Source organism: Balaenoptera acutorostrata, chromosome 4, assembly GCF_949987535.1.
Source record: "Balaenoptera acutorostrata chromosome 4, mBalAcu1.1, whole genome shotgun sequence".
Taxonomy (NCBI): domain Eukaryota; kingdom Metazoa; phylum Chordata; class Mammalia; order Artiodactyla; family Balaenopteridae; genus Balaenoptera; species Balaenoptera acutorostrata.
In genome coordinates this window covers 68907629-68928724 of record NC_080067.1, presented here as the reverse complement: position 1 = coordinate 68928724, position 21096 = coordinate 68907629, and the positions used below count along the sequence as shown (strand labels likewise).

Below are 21096 nucleotides of genomic sequence, written 5' to 3'. Positions count from 1 at the left end.
GGCTGAGTCTCAGCTTCCTGGCTACTTCTTGGCAAATGAAGGTCATGGTGAAGCATGGACTTTGGAGTTGGAAGGACCTAGGTTGAATCCTGACTCTCCTACATAATAGCTGTGTGACCAAGACATTTAACCTCTCTGAGTCTCAATGTCCTGCTTGGTAAAAGGGGGATAATCATGCCTATCTTCTGGGTTATAAGGATTAAAACCTCAACAAATCATAGTTGTTAGCTTCACTGGATGGCCATTCTAATCACTAAGATCTTCCAGAAATTTGCTTGAGCCCCAAGAGACGTGAAATTGTGGTTAGGAAAAATCAGGTGTCAGCCACATGTATGGGTAGTTCCAGCTCCAAAACAAAAGCAATGACCTTCTAAGGACATTGAGAGGTTGGGTATTCAAGATGGGAGCTAAATAGGGCAGCAGATGATCAGATGCCCCGGGAAGCAAGTAGGAATTTTCCTGGGCAGATGTACATCTTACAATCTTATCCCCCTTTTCACTTTTCTTGGGAGCAACCCTTATAAAAGAAGTTGCAGATCACCAGGTTTCCCTCCTCCTTTGGAGCCATGAGTGGCAGCCCAGGGTTTGGTGTCTGCCCAATCCAAATGGGGCAAGCCCCTGAGTACTAATGGGCCATGAAATGGCAACCCCATGGCTGACCTTATTCCCTAGTGGGACTGTTATTTCCCTGAGCCTCTTTCCCCTTCTCTGCAAGTCTGACCAAGAGATAGCAAATCTCACTATCATGGTGGGATCCCCATCTTCCCAGAGCGTCCTTGACCTTGGGGAGCAGAGAGTAGGGAGGAAGAATAGTTCTCTGGATACGTTATGTGCTCTCGTTTATTCAGTAGGAATTAATGGATATCCATAGGTATTACTGCTGGGATTACAAAGAGGAATAACCATCCCTTCCTAGTTATCATTGTAGTATATTTTAGCTTTTTTAAAAACCCCATAAGACATTATACAGGCAATATTTGTATAGATGTACACATATGTTTACCACTTTTTGGTTATCATTTGGTCTTGCATTTTGTAAATAAAGTGTGTTAACTAATGATAAGAGAATACCAGAGCACGATAAGAACTCTGAGAGAGACCTGGCTTAGTCTGAGGGTCAGTGAAGGCCTTCTGGAGGGAGTGCATTCAGCTGGAACCTGAAGGATGAATTGGCAAAGGGGGCAAAGTAAGAGTGTCCAAGTTGTGGAAAGGCCCAGAAGCAAGAGAGAGCATGGCAGTGCAGGTGGTGTGGCATGACTGGGGAAGAGATGAGGGAGGCTGGGTAGGCTGGTGGACATGGCCCAGATTGAGGAAGACCTTGTCAGCTGTGGAGGGTCTCTACATGGCCCCCTATTTGGTTTATTCTCAAATGGGCAGGGATTGAAGTGAACCAATCATACTTGGCAGTAGGCCATGAGATTTCAGTCGATAAGGTGGAAACACTGATCCAAGAGTGACGCCTACACATGGCAACTGCATACCACTGAGTTCTGCCATCACTCAGGCCATCTTTACCAAAGGGAATAGAAAAAATTATTAGAAAATTCTGCCCTGGATCTTTGCAGAAAAACTAGAGGAAGAGAAGAGGAGACTCAGTTATTAGGGAGGTTGGGTTTTTATGAATTGAACCTTCAGGAAAGCAGTTGGTAATATTCTTCTCTTACCATGTTCTCTCCCTGTTTTGTAGTATATCATTACTTTGTGGATATTATAACTTGGAACAAGAACATAAGAAGAGGATCCATTACAATCAAATTGAGAGACAAAGCTGGAAACACCACAGAATCCAAAATCAATCAGTAAGTTGGGCTGGGATTCTTTGCAGCTTGCTATTTCCTTTTTTGCTCAGAGAAATTAAATCCCAAACATATCTACTTTTTAGTTATAGGTCTGTATGCGTCTTTGTCCTATAAAATATATAAAGGGATATATTGCTTAGTTACTTCTTGTGTCTCTTGATCTTTCAGGCTCTTTACAAATGGAATTGGTACAGGAATTTTTTTCCTTCTTCCTTCTTTCTTTCCTTCCCTCCCTCCCTCCCTTCCTTCCTTCCTTCTTTCTCCCTCCCCCTCTCCCTCCTTTCCTCTCTCCTCCTTCCTTCCTTTGCGTAAACATTTAATTTCAAAAGTCATCCCTGCTAGCTATAAATGATTTAAACAGTAAAGAAGTATGTAACATAAAAGCACAAACCTTGCCCCATCCAACAATCCCATGCCCAAAGGCACCCACTCACATACACACGTTTCTATTCTTTTCTGAGCTCATAATATACATATATACATAAAAACATATATATATTTCTGAAACTCAGAAAATCTAATTTGCAATAGAAAATTGGAAACACCCTAAAAATCCAATGATGGGGAAATTGTTAGTTCCCATATAATAAAATAGTATTCAAACATTGAAGTTATTTATAAAACATATTAAATGAAATGCTTATAATGTACTAAGTGAAAAAATGCAGGATATAAAATTATATAAAGTATAAAATTAGCTCAACACTGTAAAAATAATGAAAAAGAAACATACCAAAATATGTTAGATTGCCCCTTGGGTGGTAGGAATATGAGTGCTTTTTAAAGTTTCTCTTTACTTTTCAATTTGCTGTGCTGTTGTATATATATAGTTTTAAAATAACGAGTAATTTTTTTCATCTGTTACTTTTATAATCAGGAAAAAGGGAAAAATACCCCAAACCCTTTAGTGTAAGCAGAGGAATTTGAGGCTCCTTTCATTCATTTACTTAGAAGGTGTTTCCTGGGTCCTATTATCTACTAGACACTTGGGTTGTCTCTTGGCCTCATCCATAGAGTACCATGTAGATTGTCATCTGAAACTGGCAATCGCCTTATGGGCTCACTGTGTAGATAAATAGGGAAGGTGTTGGTGCGGGGTTTGGAAGTGACTTTTTTTTTTTTTGGCTGCACTGCACGGCTTGTGGGATCTTAGTTCCCTGACCAGGGATTGAACCTGGGCCCTCAGCAATGAAAGCGCAGAGTCCTAACCACTGGACCGCCAGGGAATTCCCTGGAAGTGACTTTTTAAAATGCATCCTTGGATCATAATAATAACAGCCTTTGTTTATTGAACCAAGCACATTATAGACATTGGTTAATGTAATTCTCACTAAAACCCTGTGAAGTGGTATTACCATCCCTATTTTTTAAAATTTATTTATTTTATTTATTTTTATTTGTGGCTGTGTTGTGTCTTTGTTGCGGTGCGTGGGCTTCTCATTGCGGTGGCTTCTCTTGTTGTGGAGCACGGGCTCTAGGCGCGTGGGCTCAGTAGTTGTGGCTCACGGGCTTCAGTAGTTGTGGCTCTCAGGCACTACAGCGCAGGTTCAGTACTTGTGGTGCATGGGCTTAGTTGCAACGCGGCATGTAGGATCTTCCTGGACTAGGGCTCGAACCCGTGTCCCCTGCATTGGCAGGCGGATTCTTAACCACTGGGCCACCAGGGAAGCCCCTATCATCCATATTTTATAAATGAGGAAACTGAGGCTCACAGAGGGCAAGCGGTTTAGCCTATATCACACTCCCTTCAGCACCGATGTCCCCAAATCCATAGTGGGGCAGCATTTTCAGGGAGGGAACCACTAAGGGGCCGCATCTTGAGAAACCAGCCTCAGGTAGCTTATAGGCATCAATGAGGAAGGTGGGCAGAGACCTCATCTGGAGAGTCTAAGAAACAGCAGGGGAGATTGTGCAGTTATATGAGGAGCACTCACTCAGCAAAATTTGGGTATTTGTGCCAATAATTGGTTACATATTTGCTTTACATATGTCTTAGAAATTTGAATTTCATATAGCGAATTTCTCCCAAGTAGGAATTCCTAAAGTTGGAGGCTTGTTTCTTGATTAAGATAGAGACCTTAACATCTTTATTTTAGTCATGTTTAGTCATTCCCATTTTAGTCATGTTTGTGAAAAAGTCATCACCGATCAGAGAATATATGGGAGAAAAGGAAATAGTTGTTCTATTTCGTGATAAGATTATGGATACTTTTCTCTTTTCTGCTAGGTAAACTTTAACATTTTAGTATTTAGTATTTTTATGATTTAAGAAAATGGAAATAATAATATTAGAATATGTACCCTGAGCTTATTCAGTCTTACCAGTCTATGGGTTACAAATGAAGTCACATTCAAGGATATTATCTGCCTGTTGACTCTCCCTGTATATGTGTTTTAGATATATATATATTTTTTAACCTTAAAAAAATTGAGATATAATTCACATACCATAAAATTCACCTTTTTAAAGTTTATAACTCAGGGGTTTTTAGTATATTTACAAAATGTGAAACCATCAATACTATCTAATTTCAGAACATTTTCGTCATCTCAAAAAGAAATCCCATACTTATTAGTAGTAATTCCCCATTCCTCCCTCCTGCCCAGCCCCTGCCAACCACTAATTTGCTTTCTGTCTCTATAGATGTAGACCTATAGACCTATTCTGGGCATGTCATATAAATGGAATCATACAATATGTGGTCTTTTGTGTCTGGCTTTCTTTAAAATTGTTATTTATTTATTTATTTTTGGCTGTGTTGGGTCTTCGTTGCTGCACACGGGCTTTCTCTAGTTGCAGCGAGCAGGGGCTACTCTTCATTGAGGTGTGCGGGCTTCTCATTGTCGTGGCTTCTCTTGTAGCGGAGCACGGGCTCTAGGCACGTGGGCTTCAGTAGTTGTGGCATGTGGGCTCAGTAGTTGTGGCTCACAGGCTCTAGAGCGCAGGCTCAGTAGTTGTGGCACACGGGCTTAGTTGCTCTGCGGCATGTGGGATCTTCCTGGACCAGGGATCAAATCTGTGTCCCCTGCATTGGCAGGTGGATTCTTAACCACTGCACCACTAGGGAAGCCCTTTTGTCTGGCTTTTTTTTTGATTTGCATGTTTTCAAGATTCATCCATGTGTAGCATTTATCAGTACTTCGTTCCTTTTTATGGCTGAATAATATTCCATCGTATGAATATTCTACATTGTATTTTGATCCACTGACCTCTGGCCCAGATGCACCACTGTGCTCACACATACCACATTTTAAATACCCATTCACCAGTTGATGGATATTTGGGTTTTTTCCACTTTTGGGCTATTATGAATAATGCTACTATGAACATATATGTACACGTTTTTGTGTGGACATATGCTTTCATTTCTCTTGGGTATATACCTAGGAGTGGAATTTCTGGATCATAGAGGATTTTGTGTTTAACCTTTTTAAGGAACTCCCTGCCAAGCTGTTTTCCAAAAGGACTGCACCATTTTACATTCCCTCCAGCGATGTATGAGAGTTCCAGTTTCTTCACATCCTTGCCAACACTGTTATTGTCAGTCTTTAAAAGTTTTTTTTTCTTTTTAATCATGATAAAGAAGCATATGATAAAAAACCCCATAAAATTTACCACCTTAATCATGTTTAAGTGTAAGTTCATTAGTAAGTATATTCACATTGTTGTGGAACAGCTCTCCAGAACTTTTTCATCTTGCAAAATCTGAAACTCTATGTCTATTAAACAACAATTCCCATTTCCCCCACCCCCTATCCCCTAGCAACCGCTATTCTACTGTTTTTATGAATTTGACTACTTTAGATACATCATATGAGTAGAATCATACAGTATTTGTCTTTTTGTGATTGGCTTATTTCACCTAGCATAATGTCCTCAAGTTTTGTCCATGTTATAGCATGTGACAGGATTTCTTTCCTTTTTAAAACTGAATAATATTCCATTGTATGTATATATCACATTTTGATTATCCATTCATACATGTCTGTCTTTTGTTACAGCCATTCTTGTGGGCATTACATGATATCTCACTGTGGTTTTGATTTGTAATTTCCTAATGATTAAAGATGCTGAGTATCTTTCATGTGCTTGTAGACCACTTGTTGAGCTTTTTGGAGAAATGTCTATTCAGATCCCTAGCCATTTCTTTTCCTTTTAAACAGACTTTATTTTTTAGAACAGTTTTAAGTTCACAGCAAAATTGAGCAGAAAGTACACAACTTTCCCACATACTCCCTGCCCCACATAGGCACAGCCTCCCTCAGTACCAAAATCTGGCACCAGAGTAGTACATTAGTTACAACTGAAGAATCTACATTGATATGTCATTATTACCCTAAGTCCATAGTTTACATTAGGGTTCACTGTTGGTGTTGTGCATTATCTGAGTTTTGTCAAATGTATAATGACATATGTCTACCATTATAGGATCACGGAGTAGTTTCACTGCCCTAAAAATCTGTGCTCCCTCCCTATTCAAATCTATTCATCCCTCCCTCCTCCCAACCCCTGGCAACCACTGATTTTTTTTTTTACTGTTTTCATAGTTTTGGCTTTTCCAGAATGTCATGTAATTGGAATCATACAGTATGTAACCTTTTCAGATTGGCTTCTTTCACTTAGTAATATAAGCATTTAGAGTTCCTCCTTTTCTTTTCTTTTTTTTTTAATGGCTTGACAGCTCATTTTCTTTTAGCACTAAATAATATTCCATTGTCTGATGTATCACAGTTTATTTATCCATTCACCTACAAAAGACATCTTGGTTGCTTCCAAGTCTTGGCAGTTTTGAATAAAGCTGTTATAGACATCTGGGTGCAGGTTTTTGTGTGCCTTACCCATTTTTAAACTAAGCTAATTAACTTTTTATTGTTGAGTTGCAAGAGTTCTGTGTATATTCTGGATACAAGTCCTTTATAGTTTTAGGTCTCACTTTTAGGTCTTTGATCCATTTGGAGTTAATTTTTGCATGTGATGTGAGGTAGGGGGCTTCTACTTCATTCCTTTGCCTGTGAACATCCAGTTGTCACAGCATCATTTATTGAAAAAATTCTTCTTTCTCCATGAATTGTCTTGAGACCCTTGTCTAAATCAATTGACCAGGAACGCCCAGGTGGTCCAGTGGTGAGGACTCTGTGCTCTCACTGCCGAGGGCCCAGGTTCAATCTCTGGTCGGGGAACTAAGATCCCACAAACCGTGCAGCATGGTCAAAAAAAAAATTCCATCCACCATAAATGTAAGAGTTTACTTCTGGACTCTCAATCTATTCCATTGATTGATATATCTTATCTTTATGCAAGTACCACATTGTCTTGTAGCTTAGCGTAGCATTACTGTAGCTTTATAACAAATTTTGAAATCAGGAAGTATAAATCTCCCAACTTTGGTATTTTTCAGAACTCTTTTGCTATTCTGGGTCTCTTGAATTTCCATATAGATTTGAGGATCAGTTTGTCAATTTCTGTGAAAAAACAGAAGAGGCAGCTGGGACTTTGAGAGGGGTTGTCTTGAATCTGCAAATCAATTTGGGGAGTATTGCTGTATTAACAATAGTAAGTCTTCCAATCCATGAACATGGACATGGTATCTTTCATTTATTTAGGTCTTAGTTAACTTCTTTCAGTGATGTTTTATAGTTTTCAGTGTACAAGTTTTGCACTTTTGTTAAATTTAATCCAAGTATTTTACTCTTTTTTATGTTACTGTAAATTGAATTCTTTCCATAATTTCATTTTAGATTATTCATTGATAGTGTACAGAATTACAACTGACTGATCTTGTATCCTGCAACCTTGCTAACTCATTAGAGGACTCAGTAAGATGTTCTATGTACAAGATCAGGTCATCTGCAAATAGAGATAGTTTTACTACTTTCTTTCCAATCTGAATGTCTTTTCCTCCCCCCCTTTTCTTGTCTAACTGACCTGGCTAGAACTTTTTTCTAAGCTGAATAGAAGCGGCAAGAGACATGCTTGTCTTGTTCCTCATCTTTGGGGGAAAACATTCAGCCTTTTTTTTTTTTTAATATCTTTTATTTTATTACTTATTTATTTATTTTGGCTGTTTTGGGTTTTCGTTGCTGTGGGCGGGATTTCTCTAGTTGCGACGAGCTGGGGCTACTCTTCTGTTGCGGTGTGCGGGTTTCTCATTGCGGTGGCTTCTCTAGTTGCAGAGCACGGGTGCTAGGCGCGCGGGCTTCAATAGTTGTGGCACGCAGGCTCAGCAGTTGTGGCTCGCGGGCTCTAGAGCGCAGGCTCAGTAGCTGTGGCGCACGGGCTTAGTTGCTCTGCAGCATGTGGGATCTTCCCGGACCAGGGCTCGAACCCATGTCCCCCGCGTTGGCAGGCGGATTCTTAACCACTGCACCACCAGGGAAGTCCACATTCAGTCTTTTAATATTAAGTACATATTAACTTTTTTTTTTTGTAGATGCCTTTTATCAGGTTAGGGAATTTCCCTCAATTCCTAGTTTGTTGAGTATTTTTATATTGAAGGGATATTGGATTTTGTCAAATGCTTTTTCTGCATGTATTGAGATAACCATTTGTTTTTGTCCTTAATTCTATTGATATGGTGTATTATAATAATTGATTTTTGCATGTTAAATCCACTTTGCATTCTGGGATAAATCCCACTTGGTTAAGGTATATAATCATTTTTATATTTTGCTGGATTTGGTTTGCTAGTTTTATTTGAGTATTTTTGGAATTTATATTTATAACACATATTGATCTTTAGTTTTCTTTTTGTGTGTGATGTCTGGTTTTGATATCAGGATAATACTGGTGTCACAGAATGAGTTGAGAAGTGTTTCCTCCTCTTCTATTTCTTTTTTTGGAAGAGTTTGTGAAGAATTTGGTGTTAATTCTTCTTTAAATATTTGGTAGAGGGGCTTCCCTGGTGGCACAGTGGTTAAGAATCCACCTGCCAATGCAAGGGACATGGGTTCGAGCCCTGGCCCCGGAAGATCCCACATGCTGCGGAGCAACTAAGCCCCTGTGCCACAACTACTGAGCCTGAGCACTAGAGTCTGCGAGCCACAACTACTGAGCCCATGGGCCAGAACTACTGAAGCCTGCACACCTAGAGCCTGTGCTCCGCAACAACAGAAGGCATGACAATGAGAAGCCCGCACACCGCAAGGAAGTCCCAACACAGCCAAATATAAATAAATATTTTTTAAAAAAGAGAAGTGTTTAAAAAAAAAAATTGGTAGAGGGGCTTCCCTCGTGGTGCAGTGGTTAAGAATCCACCTGCCAATGCAGGGGACATGGGTTCGAGCCCTGGTCTGGGAAGATCCTACATGCCGCAGAGCAACTAAGCCCATGCACCACAACTACTAAGCCTGCACTATAGAGCCTACGAGCTACAACTACTGAAGCCCGCACGCCTAGAACCCGTGCTCTGCCACAAGAGGAGCCACCATAGTGAGAAGCCCGCGCACCTCAGTGAAGAGTAGCCCCCGCTCATTGCAACTAGAGAAAGCCCGCGTGCAGCAACAAAGACCCAACGCAGCCAAAATAAATAAATAAATAAATAAAAATTTTAAAAAATATATATTTGGTAGAATCCACCCATGAAGCCATCTTGGTCTGGGCTTTTCTTTGTAGGATTTTCTTTTTTGTTTTTAATTGCTAATTCAATCTCTTTATTATAGGTCTGTTCAGATTTTCTATTTCTTTTTTTTTATACAATTTATTTATTTATTTATTTATTTATTTATGGCTGTGTTGGGTCTTCGTTTCTGTGCAAGGGCTTTCTCTAGTTGCGGCAAGTGGGGGCCACTCTTCATCGCGGTGCGCGGGCCTTTCATTATTGCGGCCTCTCTTATTGCGGAGCACAGGCTCCAGACGCGCAGGCTCAGTAATTGTGGCTCACGGGCCTAGTTGCTCCGCGGCATGTGGGATCTTCCCAGACCAGGGCTCGAACCCGTGTCCCCTGCATTGGCAGGCAGATTCTCAACCACTGCGCCACCAGGGAAGCCCCAGATTTTCTATTTCTTCTTTTTTAAATTTATTTATTTTATTTATTTTATTTTTGGCTGAGTTGGGTCTTCATTGCTGCGCCCAGGCTTTCTCTAGTTGTGGTGAGCGGGGGTTACTCTTCGTTGTGGTGCGCGGGCTTCTCATTGCGGTGGCTTCTCTTGTTGCGGAGCATGGGCTCTAGGTGCGTGGGCTTCAGTAGTTGTGGCTTGCAGGCTCTAGAGCGCAGGCTCAGTAGTTGTGGCGCATGGGCTTCATTACTCTGCGGCATGTGGGATCTTCTCGGACCAGGGCTTGAACCCATGTCCCCTGCATTGGCAGGGGGATTCTTAACCACTGCTCCATCAGGGAAGTCCCTGTCATGTCTCTTTTAAAAATCCCTTTCTTGGGGCTTCCCTGGTGGCGCAGTGGTTGAGAATCTGCCTGCCAATGCAGGGGACACGGGTTCGAGCCCTGGTCTGGGAAGATCCCACATGCCGCGGAGCAACTAGGCCCGTGAGCCACAACTACTGAGCCTGCGCGTCTGGAGCCTGTGCTCCGCAACAAGAGGCCACGACAGTGAGAGGCCCGCGCACCGCGATGAAGAGTGGCCCCGACTTGCCACAACTAGAGAAAGCCCTCGCACAGAAACGAAAAAAACCCAACACAGCCAAAAATAAATAAATTAATTAAAAAAAAAAAGAGTACTGTTTAAAAAAAAAAAAAAATCCCTTTCTTGAGAGATTTTGTTCCTGTAGTTTTTATTGGTTGTTATTCAGACAGGTGAACACAAGCCTTCAGTTTGAGAGGTCCCCTCAAGCACCAGAATGGACTTTTCCTCCTCATGACAATTTTCAATTTGAAACAGCAAAACACTCTTGGGCTGCAGCATCAGGGTGATATTCCAGCTCTTCTTGAGGACATTATGGGAAGTCAGGCTGTTCTGGCCACACATCCCCCTTCCCTAGAACAGGAGTACTCAGTGGTGGACTTCCTTTTGTTCTCTTTCCTTTTATGGGCCATTATTTTTGGGGTTGGTGCCTTAATCTTTTCCCACACCCCTAGGCAGTTTGAAATTCCACAGTGAAACCTGAGAGTGACAGTCACCGGCAAGTGCTTGCCAGGTTGCTTGAGTGTGGTAGTTCACGCATCACATTTTTTACATGTAAGCACATATTTGTATGCTCTTTGAGAATTCTGAGAAGTCTTTGGTAGGTTTTAATCGTTCCAATCTTTTGCATTTTTCCGTTTCTTTTTGCCGTTAGCAATCTGGGTCCCATCAGGGTCTGGTGCAGCGGGGAGGCGGCTGACTGCTCCCTGCCTGCAGAGCAGGGGTGCCCCGGGCACGCGGCTCCGCTGGGAAGGTCGCTTTGGTGGTCCCATGTCCCAGCACTCAGTCCTGCGGGCCTCCTCACTCGCACCCAGCCCGGGCAGGAGGTGCCCCTTCCCTGCAGCTGCTGCGCAGGCGCTGTGTGGAGCCGGCAGCTGCACCGCCCCACCAGCCAGGATCCGTCCTCCCGCCCGCAGCTGGCGGCCACAAAGCCTGCAACCCGCAGCTTCCCTCCACCCCCCTTACAAATGGCTTTATTATTATTATAATTATTTCACTATGTGCGGGAATTCTTTGAGGATCTGAGGAGATTTCTCCAGAAAGATTTTGCGTTTGCCTGTCAAGTTCCTGGAGATACCATCAATCTGAGACCACTTTAATTTTTAAACTTGAGGTTTCTCAGACCACAAGTAGTTTGAATTTAGCTGCTGACCCATGTGAAGGGCACTCAGCCCCCTAGCTCCTCACAGGGCCAAGATTCGAGGTGGGGAATTTTCTGTCACCTGAGGTGGTAGAAGGTTGTTTACTTCAAATTCATGTTTAGTTCACTCTTCCTCCAGAGTTCTCCTATTCAACTCCCTACCTTGAGGGGCCCATAGACTTTGTTTCATGTCCTACTGCACTGCAAGGCCATGAAAACTGAAGCTTAAGGTTACAAAGTTTCAAAAAGACCAACAAAAGGTTATTTCAGGATTCCTATCTATTTGGATTTCTGCTTTCACATTTTGAGGGTTTCTCAGTGTTCTTTCCTTTCTTCTTAGTTCAGTGCAATTTAAAAGGTTTTTAGTTTTGTTTTTTGTTGTTCGTAATTGTATCCACTATCATGAATGCTTTCAGGGTATTTAGTGCACCATACTGCCGGAACTCATAGTTCACTGGCTCTCACTCGATTTATTCTTGTATGAACCCAACGCTTGGTTAGTGCCTCCCCATGTATTTCCAGACATCCTTCTAGGAGGAAGAGGGCATCTTACCTCTACTCATGGACAACCTTGATCAGCTCCCGATCTCCTTTTTCTTCTCCCGCCTTCCTAGTACCCCCACTGGGTTCTGCCATCTGCAGGTGGCATCACCTTCTCCTGGAGTCCCTGCCCTTTCCTGATTCCATAGCTGCCCTTGGAGAAGTGGGAAGGGATCCCTTTTTTCTCTTGCTACACTCTGATCAAGAGAGGACCAGAGTGGTGCTGCTTATAACCCTCTTTGGTTAAACCACTCCTTTCCTATTAGCTTTTTTTTTTTTCCTCTTTATTGTGGAAAATTAAAGTTTACAGAAAAGTTGCAATAGTACTAAGAGCCTTTTCTTTTTCTGAACCATTCTACAGTAATTTCCAACATGCTGCCTCATCAACCCTAAGTATTTTAATGTGTATTTTCTACAAACAAGGATATTCTCCTACATAACTACAATTGACCATCAAAATAAGAGAAATAATATTGATACATTACTACCGTCTGATCCTGAGACCCCATTCTAGTTTTACTAATTGTCCTGATAATGTCCTTTGTAGCAAAGGGATTCATTTCAGGATCACTGGCTGCATTTGGTTTTCCTGCTTCTTTAGTCCTCACTTTGGAACAGTTCTTCCGCCTTTCCTCGCCTCTTTTGACTTTGACACTTTTGAAGATGACAGGTCAATTATTTTTAGCATGTCTTCAGCTTGGGTTTGCCTGATGTTTCCTCACGATTAGATTCAGATCATGCATCTTTGGCAAAGACACCACAAAGGTGACGTAATGGTTGTCTCAGTGCATCCTATTAGGAGGCTCACAATTTCGATTGTTTCATTAATGTGGATCAAGTAATTAAAGTGATTTCTGCCAAGTTTCTCCACTTTAAGGTTACTATTTTTCCCTTTGTACTTAACTAGTATTTTGTGGGTAGGTACTTTGAGACCATGTAGATGGTCCATTACTCCTCAAACTTTTACCCACTAGTTTTAATGTTTTGTGGTTGAATTATTACTCTGATGGCTGCCATATGGTGATTTTTCTAATTCAACATTTAGGAAAGGCATTTTTTTCTCATTTATTTATTCATTTATTTGTTTCATGTCCAAATATATCAATACGGACTCCCGGATTTTTATATTTTATCAAGGGGGAATTATAATCAGTTACTATCATTATTTATTTATTTTGATATTCAAATTGTCCCAAATCAGGCCAGTGCCTTTTTTTAATGCATTTTTAATTGTGGTAAAAAAAACATAAGATATACCATTTTAATCATTTTCAAGTGTACAATTCAGTAGCGTTAAGTATATTCACATTATTGTGAAACAGATCTCCAGAACTTTAAAGAAAAAAAATTATTTATTTATTTGGCTGAGCCAGGTCTTAGTTGCGGCACGCGAGATCTTCTTTGTGGCATGCGGGATCTTTTTTTTAGTTGAGGCATGTGGGATCTAGTTCCCTTACCAGGGATCGAACCCAGGCCCCCTGCATTGGGAGTGTGGAGTCTTAACCACTGGACCACCAGGGAAGTCCCTCCAGAACTTTTTCATCTTGCAAAACTGAAACTCTATACCCATTAAGTAACAACATCCATTTCCCCCTTCCCCCACTCCCTGGCAACCACCTTTCTACTTTCTATTTCTATGAATTTGACTATTTTAGATATGTCATATAAGTGGAATCAAACAATATTTATCTTTTTGTGACTGTTTTATTTCATTTAGCGTAATGTCCTCAAGGCTCATCCATGTTGCAGTATGTGATAGGATTTCCTTTCTTTTTAAGGCTGAATAATATTCCATTGTAGGTACAAATCACATTTTTTTAATCTGTTCATCCATTGATTGACATTTGGGTTGCTTTCACCTCTTGCCTATTGTAATAATGCTGCTATGAACATGGGTGTGCAAATATCTTTTGGAGACCTTGCTTTCAATTCTTTTGAGTATATACCTAGAAGTAGAATTGCTGGATCATGTGGTTCTATTTTAAATTTTTTGAGGAGCCTTCATACTGTTTGCCATAGTGGCAGTACCATTTTACATTCCCACCAACAGTGTACAAGGGTTCCAATTTTTCAATATCCTTGTCAACACTTGTTTTCTGTTTTTGTTTTTTTCACAGTAGCCACCCTAATGGGTGTGATTCTATATTTTTTTGAACATCTCCATCACTCTTTGAGTGTTTCCTTACTTTTGGCACACATGTTGTTCCAGGATCACTTTGTACTTTCCCTGCCCTAGCCCTGGAATCAACCATTTCTCCAGGGAGCCCTAGTTCCATTTTGTGGACATGGTATTTAGAAACCAAAATCTGGGCAACCTTTTGGATTAGTTTTACTTGTGGCACTTCTGCTCTGCACAGTGAGGCTGGGGTGACAGGCACCTTCTCACCCCCATCCCGACCTCCAAACTAAGGATTCATTCCTAGAGCAATCATTTCTCCACAGCCTATTCTTGCAGCTCCCCAGAGGGACAGTACCCAGGTGAATCTCCCTAGTGGATACACCTTAGGCTCAATTTGGGATTCCAATTGTAGGAAACATCTCCACACACTTGGAAAAAAAAGTATTGGAACCTGGGATGTAGCTGTTTTAAGGTTTCTCTTGAGGGCAGAACTGAAAAAATATATGCTTAAGCACAACTTCTAAATTAGTATCTAGGGACTTCCCTGGTGGTCCAGTGGTTAAGACTCCACGCTCCCAATGCAGGGGGCCCGGGTTCGAACCCTGGTCAGGGAACTAGATCCCACATGCCACAACTAAGAGCCTGCATGCAGCAACGAAGATCCTGCATGCCGCAAGTAAGACCCAGCACAGCCAAATAAGTAAATAAAGATTTAAAAATAAATTAAAAAAGAACTTATAGGGCTGCTTGCATTAAAAAAAAATAAGTTAGTATCTAGTGTGGCTAAAAAATATACCTGTGCATCTAGCAATGCAGTTTAATGGAAAGACCATAACTTTGAACTCAGCCAGAACTGGGTTTTAATCACTGCACTGCTACAGAGAAGCCCTGTGACCTGGGTGAGCTTTAGCTTTGCAAGCATCTGTTTCCTTGTTTGTAAAATGAAGACAATAATACCTTGCAGAATTTTTCAGGGGATTGGAGAAATGTGTCAAGAGATGAGGATGCTGTCTGGCCTATAGTAGGCAGCGCATACCTTTCCAATGTCACAGCATCTCCTCAGTCCTGGGGTCGGCAGCTTCACTTATGCAGTCCCTTGGAATCCAATGGACTTTGCCCATGAAAGTCGGCTAGTGCAGGCTATGGGGTCAAATGGCTACTTGCTGATGAGTGATTTGTAGGCTTCAAAACTGTTTTCTTTCATTGGTAATTCATATCCACTTAAAAATATATTATTTCTTCCTTCCAGTGAACCCACAACATTTCAGAAATACCACCAAGTGAGTCTGCTTGCAAGATTCAATCAAGATCTAGATAAAGTGGCAGCCATTTCCTTGGTGTTCTCTACAGGATCTGTAATAGGCCCGAGGTACAAGCTCAGGATTCTCCGAATGAAGTTAAGGTCACTTGCCCACCCAGAGAGGTGAGCTGAGGCAGCGTCTGACAAGCCCCTGTTTTCCAAAGATGTTATTGGTTCCTGTCCAATCCGCTCAGTCTTACGTTTTAACAGGACTTCATCAATCACAATGAAAGAAGTGAGGGGTTTTCCAAAACTAGACTTGATAAAAATAAGTTGCCCGGTAATCCAAGAAAAATTTACTGGTATGCACTTAAAGACAAACCATCCAATAATCCAAAGAAACAATGTTGTTATATGCTTAGAGTTACACGATTCCTCCCTAATCACTCTACCCACGCTGCTTGCAAGCTGATAATTTGTTGTACAAAAGAAACCCTCATATAATTTGGCAAACTGATAAAACACAGCCTTGCATTAAAAAAGGTACAGAAAATTTGGAATATTTTATTCCATTGATACAGGATACAACTACTATATCAATGTTCAATTTGATAACTGCACTGAGAATGTACTTGTTCTTAGGAAATATACACTGAAGTATTAAGGAATAAACAACCTATTCTCAATTGGTTTCAGAAAAAATAAACTGCACGTGTGTGTGTGTGTGTGTGTGTGTGTGTGTGTGTAGAAAGAGAGAGAGGCAGAGACAAAGAGGGGGAGAAAGAACAAAGCTGTGATGGTATGTGTGTTTTGTGAGTAATGCCACTCCTACATATATTCCTAGTGTTCAATCTGTGGACAGAGACAGGAAGTGATGTGAGCAGTTACTACTTTATGTTTATAAATTCCTTTTTCCTGAAGGTTTAGGATACCTCAAAACAATAATACAAGTTTTTTTTTCACTAAGCGGATAGTCGTTACATCTTTTTTCTTTTTCTTTTTAATTGATTTATTTAATTTATTTATTTTTGGCTGCGTTGGGTCTTTGTTGCTGCACGCGGGCTTTCTCTAGTTGCAGCGAGCGGGGGCTACTCTTTGTCACAGTGCACAGGCTCCTCATTGCGGTGGCTTCTCTTGTTGAGGAGCACGGGCCCTAGGCACACAGGCTTCAGTTGTTGTAGCAGGTGGACTCAGTAGTTGTGGCTTGTAGGCTCTAGAGCGCAGGCTCAGTAGTTGTGGCGCGCGGGCTTAGTTGCTCCGCAGCATGTGGGATCTTCCTGGACCAGGGCTCAAATCCATGTCCCCTGCATTGGCAGGTGGATTCTTTTTTTTTAAACGTTTCTTTAATTAATTAATTAATTAATATTTATTTTTGGCTGTGTTGGGTCTTCGTTTCTGTGCGAGGGCTTTTTCCAGTTGCGGAGAGGGGGGCCACTCTTCATCGCGGTGCGCGGGCCTCTCACTATCGCGGCCTCTCTTGTTGCGGAGCACAGGCTCCAGACGCTCAGGCTCAGTAGTTGTGGCTCACGGGCCTAGTTGCTCCGCAGCATGTGGGATCTTCCCAGACCAGGGCTCGAACCCGTGTCCCCTGCATTGGCAGGCAGTTTCTTAACCACTGCGCCACCTGGGAAGCCCAGTCATTACATCTTAAAACTGGGACTTTTAAATACTTCTTTCCCTGATTATCAAAGGAATACATATTCATTTTATAAAATCTGGAAAGTACAGAAAGTGTTAGGAGGAAGAAGAAGAATACCACGGATAATGTCATTATTCAGAGGCAACCACTGTTAAAATTTTTGGTTATTTCTTTCTAATCTTCTTTCTATTTGTTTTTAAACCTAGGTGAAGTTATATGGTAAATCAAATTTTACACCCTGATTTTTTTGCAGTTGTTGATGTGGCTTTGCTTATTTATCACAAGCATTTCCCTAGAACATTAAAAATAATTGCTAAATAATTTTATATCTGAAAGAGATGATATAATTTACTAGAATGGGGTAATTTTATTATTGTACTGACAAGGATATTTCATCTTATTTTCACAGGCCCCAGTTGTGTCGGTATGATCTTGTACTGATGGAAAATGTTGAAACAGTCTTCCAACCTATTCTTTGCCCAGAGTTGCAAATGTAACTGTTGTCAGGACACCCGGGTACCAGTAACATCAAGAATGCTACAACTACAGGATTTTTAAAGCTTCACCTCGCCTTTTCCTCAAGGCATAAAAAGTACGGAATAACCAGGGGTTTTTTTTGTTTTGTTTTTTTACAGTCATGTCCTGTGGATGTCATATTGCAAAATGTCAAGTGACCCTGGATTATGAAACAGTCCTGGGAAGGGAGCCCCTAAATAGGGCAAGTCAGAAATAGCCAGGCTCCTGACGGCCCAGCGTCTTGTTAGGCTGTGTCCTGGGGCCTCATTTGTTCCAAACTGTCGATTCTGCTGCCTGTCACTCGGGCATTTCTGCCAATCACAGTGGCCAGCCAAGCATCTTAAAGGGAAGGACTGGCTGGAGACCTCACTTTGGACTTGACCCCATGTTCCCTGTGCCAGATCCCTCCAGGCTCTGCACAGAGAGGGAATGGCTTCCTGCCTTGTTTAAAGTGGGGCTGGTGCAGGAGGAGGTGGGGACAGACTAACAGCCAAGAACGCAGCTGCTGGGAATAGTGGATGAGGGAAGAAGAGCATATGAAGCAGTGGGGCAGCCTCGCTCACAGGGACAAGGGATGGAGTGAGAGGCAGGAGAGAAAAAGCAGAGCTTGTTTTTCACTTAAGGTAAAGAAGCATCACTTTACATGCAACCCTCATTTTAAGCAATACTTAAGAAATGTTTTGTTTTTCTTTATTACCAATGTAATCTGTAATTATTGAAGGAAATTTCAAAAATGCACGATGCAAAATGAAAATATGCTATCCATAATCCCACCTGTTAGAGGTTAATTAATGTTAACCTTTTGGAGAGATGCTAAATAACTTGTTTTGCCAACATGTGAATTCAAAGCACTAACCGGTCTGCTCTTGGAGCACCTGAAGCTCCCAGTTTGAGGAATTCTCAGGCTTCCGTAGGAAGAGGTGTGATCCATGAATCTGAAATGACAACAGCAGCCAAGTCAAGAGGCCCTCCCAAGGGCCAAGGTCGGAGAGGTCAGAACCACTTGAGGTCAGATGCCCAGGGTGGAGACAGAGCCAAAGGGGTGGATACCACCCATCCCGCAGCTGCGGCCACTGCAGGAAGGTTCCTGGGATTCCTGAGAGTCATAGGTCCACTAACCTCCTCCCCATCCAAGTGACTGCTCTTCTACTGCTTTCTGTGTGGAGAGCCGTATTTTAAAGAAACAGACTCTCTGTTTCATGAATGATGGAACTCTGTAAATATAATCCAGTGTGGCACACTTTATTTATACCTATATAGCAAGTCCAGAGTCTATTCCACTTAAGTGTGGGATGCCTGCAGTGAATGTCTGAACTCTGAAAGGAGAAAGGCTCAGCGACGCTCCTGCCCACTTGGACATCTTCAGCCTTCCTCCTTCCCACGTTTCCTCAGCAGTGGTGGATACAGAGATCCCGGTGCTGATAGGTCCTGATTTCTTTTTTAGAGTTTTATTGGTCCTGTATTTTGATTAGCATAGTCACTTCTTTGGGCTCTTTGCCTTCCTTGGTAAGCAGGGGATCAAAACAACATCAAGAATATGCCAGGAATAGCATTTCTATCAATGTAGAAGCTCCTCAGGCCAGTGGGTGTCTCTGAGCTTCTTCTCCTGCCGTCTCCTAGCACGGCGCCTGGCTCACTGGGGAGTGGGTGGGTGGGTGAACAAACAGATAAATGAAGGAGTAAAGCAAGGAAGTTTGCTGCCTGGACTGGAGGTGAATTCAATGCGTTTCATGTAACAGTGATCAGGTGAAATGAAGGCAGTTACAGGTGTGGCCACTCTCTTCTCACAATCTTTCTCCCAAGGCCCCTGGAACTTTCCTCTCTGTCTCTTGTTACCCTTGCCTCTCTTCCCTTCCTTTTGTCAGTGTATTTGTCTGAATACCCAACCCAAGATGCAATGAAACTGCAGCCTACCCTGTTCCCTCCTGTCTTCACCAGTATCTCCCACTCCATGTTTGGACCTTAGTTGGATGGTCAGTTCCTCAGGGGAGTCTTCCTGGCCCTCATTTCTCCACAGAGCCCACCAGACCTGTCCTTCCATAGCACTGTTCACTGTTTAAGCTGCGTTTTTTTTACATTTATGTGTATGATTATTTGATTACTGTCTGTCTGTCTTCTCCACTAGGCTGCTCTGCCAGGCAGAGGCCGTGTGCCTAGTGTGGGGCCTACAATGCAGTCTGTGCTCAGGAAATATTGATAAAATGAACACTCCCCATTATCTTGTGAGCCTTATGGAACCATGTTCGGTTGTGAGGAAAGACCAGGCCTCCACCCCCAGCCACAGCCCATTTCCCTAGAGGTGCCCACCCTTCGTTGCCTTAGACCTCTCTCCCAGGCACCTTTGTTACTCTTGTCTCTGTTATCTCTGGAGGCCCACTGCCCACTTCCCAGGCTCCCTGGGAAAAAGAGAGTTTGGCTCTTGCTTTCACTCCTCTTTGCAACTTCCAGGTGGTCCCAATACCATCCTTCAGCAAGCCCACCTATCCTGAAGCCTAAGAGATTTTGCTCTCCCCAGCTCCTGTTTTTGCACCTCAGCTAAAACCCTCCAGGACCCTCAGGCATTCCTGGGTGACTCCAAGCCGGGCTTGCTCTTCCACGACTCCCTTCCACCACCCACTTTGTATGTGCTACCATCGCTGCTTGTATTAAGCCATATTGTAATATGTTTCCACGTCTGTATCTCCTCCAAGACTGTGAGCACCACAAGAGCAGCTGCTGCTTATTTGTCTTTGCTGCCCTGGCACCTAACACAATGCCAGGCACAAAGCAGGTGCTCAACAGATGTCTGTTGAACAGAATGGAGTGGATTTGTCCTTAGGGACCTGAGGGAGCCATCTGCATTCTGTTTTAGACATCAACACACTTATTCCCAAAACCTAAACTTAGAACCTCCAACCCTCAGACCCCTGCCCCATGTTCTCATTCCTGACCTGGGATGCCAGCAACAGAAATCCACTCATATTTACCTGGATTTTATTAGAGAGAGGAATTGTGGAACCCCAGGGAGAGCTGAGCCATCAGACCTCAGGAAGGGCAGGGATGGGGATGCCCTGGACCTTCAGCAATGAGAGTCCCTAGGCATTTTCTAACCCTCGTGCTCTGCCACGTATCTCTCTGACTCAGCTCTGCTCCCTCCACAGGGCAGCTGTGGATCATTGGGGTCCTTAGGACCATTGGGTCCTTGGCCACTCACTTACTATGTGGCCCAATCCCAAAGCTCAGGGAGAGGATCCAGCCCTCAGATCCTCCTCTTGGGGCAGGTGTCCATCCTGTTCCCATTGGTTGTGGTTGGAGCGGGGATGGGGAAGCAAAGCCATGTGGTCTGATCAGAGCTACTCCTTTCAATTGCTCCGTGCAGATCCAATTAAGCCAGGAAACGTGGTTGAGCCCCATGATAAAGACGCATGGGGAGTGGCTGGCTAATTTGCTCTCACTAGAGCCTCTTGGCTTTTCTTCCCTCCCACTCCCCTGAACCACTAGCCCCTACCTGTTCCCCAGTCCAGCATGTGTCCCTGGTGAGCGTTGCTGC

The 21096-nt window shown here is 42.6% G+C and overlaps 1 protein-coding gene across 1 annotated transcript in view; it reads left to right on the top strand.

Annotated features, from left to right (window-relative positions):
• The window catches only part of LIPH (lipase H), a 45649-nt gene extending 28003 nt beyond the window's left edge, over positions 1-17646 (top strand). The window contains exons 8-10 of the mRNA XM_007195270.2: positions 1688-1799; positions 15422-15595; positions 17461-17646. Of these exons, the coding sequence (XP_007195332.2) occupies positions 1688-1799; positions 15422-15595; positions 17461-17548 (374 nt within the window). The 3' untranslated portion in view covers positions 17549-17646. The remainder of the gene's footprint in view (positions 1-1687; positions 1800-15421; positions 15596-17460) is intronic.
• Positions 17647-21096: the final 3450 nt, after the last annotated feature.